The 1,981-nt window shown below is 31.3% G+C and overlaps 1 protein-coding gene across 1 annotated transcript; it reads right to left on the bottom strand.

Annotated features, from left to right (window-relative positions):
• Window positions 1-281: 281 nt before the first annotated feature.
• Window positions 282-1,608, bottom strand: LOC105561476. The gene is made up of 2 exons (XM_012011485.1): window positions 1,304-1,608; window positions 282-1,045 (listed from the first exon to the last, which is right to left on the bottom strand). The coding sequence occupies exons 1-2, from the start codon at window positions 1,589-1,591 to the stop codon at window positions 761-763; spliced, it is 573 nt and encodes a 190-aa protein (XP_011866875.1). The 5' UTR covers window positions 1,592-1,608; the 3' UTR covers window positions 282-760.
• Window positions 1,609-1,981: the final 373 nt, after the last annotated feature.

Consider the following 1,981-nt stretch of genomic DNA (forward strand, 5'->3'; position numbering starts at 1 on the left):
AGCCGGCGAGAAGCGCAACCCCCCCCCTACCCCCCTGCCCCCCGCTCTGCCAGTGCCTCCGCGTATCCGGCGTAGTGGTTAATCTCGATACTGCGGAGTCGACGTTGGTGACGTTGTTTAGTTCCGTAACAAATACAATTAAGAAATAATAAAATTATATTGATCAAGTCTTTGAAAATGCTCCAATTAAACTTAAATAATAATTATAATGAGCATATGTCTTAATAAAAAACAGACAATAAATCAAAGTATATATATTATATTATTTAATTATGCTTTTATATTTTTGACAAATTTGATAGGTTTCCTTGATTAATTTGTATTAATCGACACATTAAATCGTATTAATTCGGTAGCCACGCGAAAAATACGACTCGTCTTATGTCCAAGTACGATTGTCGTCTATCAGGAAGACACTGATAATTCACGAACAAACAAGGAGCATGCATGTAGCGATTATCGCGCTTCACGCGGAAAGTGAGACGTCGATTCGCCATATATCGGTTCGACATATTGATCAGAAAGATATTTTTTACACATTTTTGCACTTTGCCGAAAAAAATAAGAAAAAAGATTTTTATATCTTTCGGTAAGACGAAAAAATATTTTTTAGTTAATTTTTCGCTTCACCGAAAGGCGACTTTAAACTTCCTGAAAATGTCGACTATAGATCGACTTTCAGTCTATAGTTAAAGTCGACAATAAACCATCTTATAAATAGTAGACTAAATGTCGACTTCAAAAGTTGACTTCAAGGTGACTAAAAAATGTCGACTATCAGCCGGCAAACAGTCATTTGTGCTATGTGGGTGTTGACATGGAGACTATGATTATATAAATGAGGTACAATAAATCCCCAAGAAGTGGTTTCTTTTCTGTCTAACCACCACTTTGTATCAGAAAAATTCATGACGAGACTGTATAAAAACCATCCAATTGCTATTCGTTTCGATTGCATGTGTATTTTTTCGTACATTTTTGGAGTTCCCAACTCTTCTAAAGTGTCGTCAACAGCAGTAAGTCTTTTCATACACATTTGAAATCTCTAAAATAATATTAGGTAAATATTTAAAAGTCATCGTTATACTATTATACTTCTATGATATGAAATATATCCACGCAGGATTCAACATTAATCTAAGACTAATTATTAGATAATAATCGTAAGATAATGTTCAAAATCATAAATTTACGTCATTATTATGATTCAACATTATAACTTTTTATTTTAATATAATTAGTATTAATATGAATATTTTAACCTGAATATATATTCTTTATATAAATATTAAACACAAAATACCTTGTTGTAATATACACTAAAAATCACAGATGTAATTGTAGTAATCATGTTAATCTCCAAAACGATGATAGAAATGGTGGCATGAAATAAGGCTCTAACTGACAAAGAGCTCACCATATAGTAAGAAAGATAACCATAAACAAACCATACTATTAAAGAATATAAAACACTTAAATATGTAATCCACTCATCTTTCGGTTTTTGTTCTTTTAAGGGATATACACCTAAACCGATAATAAAGCACGTAATAAAAAGTGGTCGGACAGCGTATTGAATCGCAATCCGCATAGTTACTATTGCAAAGTAACACTGACTGTCCATTTATTTCTCGAATGCATCGCAATTACATTGATTGGTAATGATAATGTTCCTTCCTGGTGGTATATATTCATTGGTACACTTAGGGATATTAGAATGATCGATCCACTCTCATGAATGAGTCGTATGATTCATATGTTAAAAATCGTTAAAATGATATGATGTTTAATAATGTATTTTTTACGTTTTTCTGTATAAGACAAATATATTCAACATTTTTATTATCAATTAATTAAATTTTTAACTAGTATAATCTACATTGAATTAATACAGATCTCGATAATCCATAGCACTGTGATACATTTTGAAACAACTCTCTACTAATTGTAAGACGAAAAACAAGAATGTACTGTATTTTAT

This window comes from Vollenhovia emeryi, unplaced genomic scaffold (assembly GCF_000949405.1).
Source record: "Vollenhovia emeryi isolate VEMERY1.0 unplaced genomic scaffold, V.emery_V1.0 DF945331.1, whole genome shotgun sequence".
Lineage (NCBI taxonomy): Eukaryota > Metazoa > Arthropoda > Insecta > Hymenoptera > Formicidae > Vollenhovia > Vollenhovia emeryi.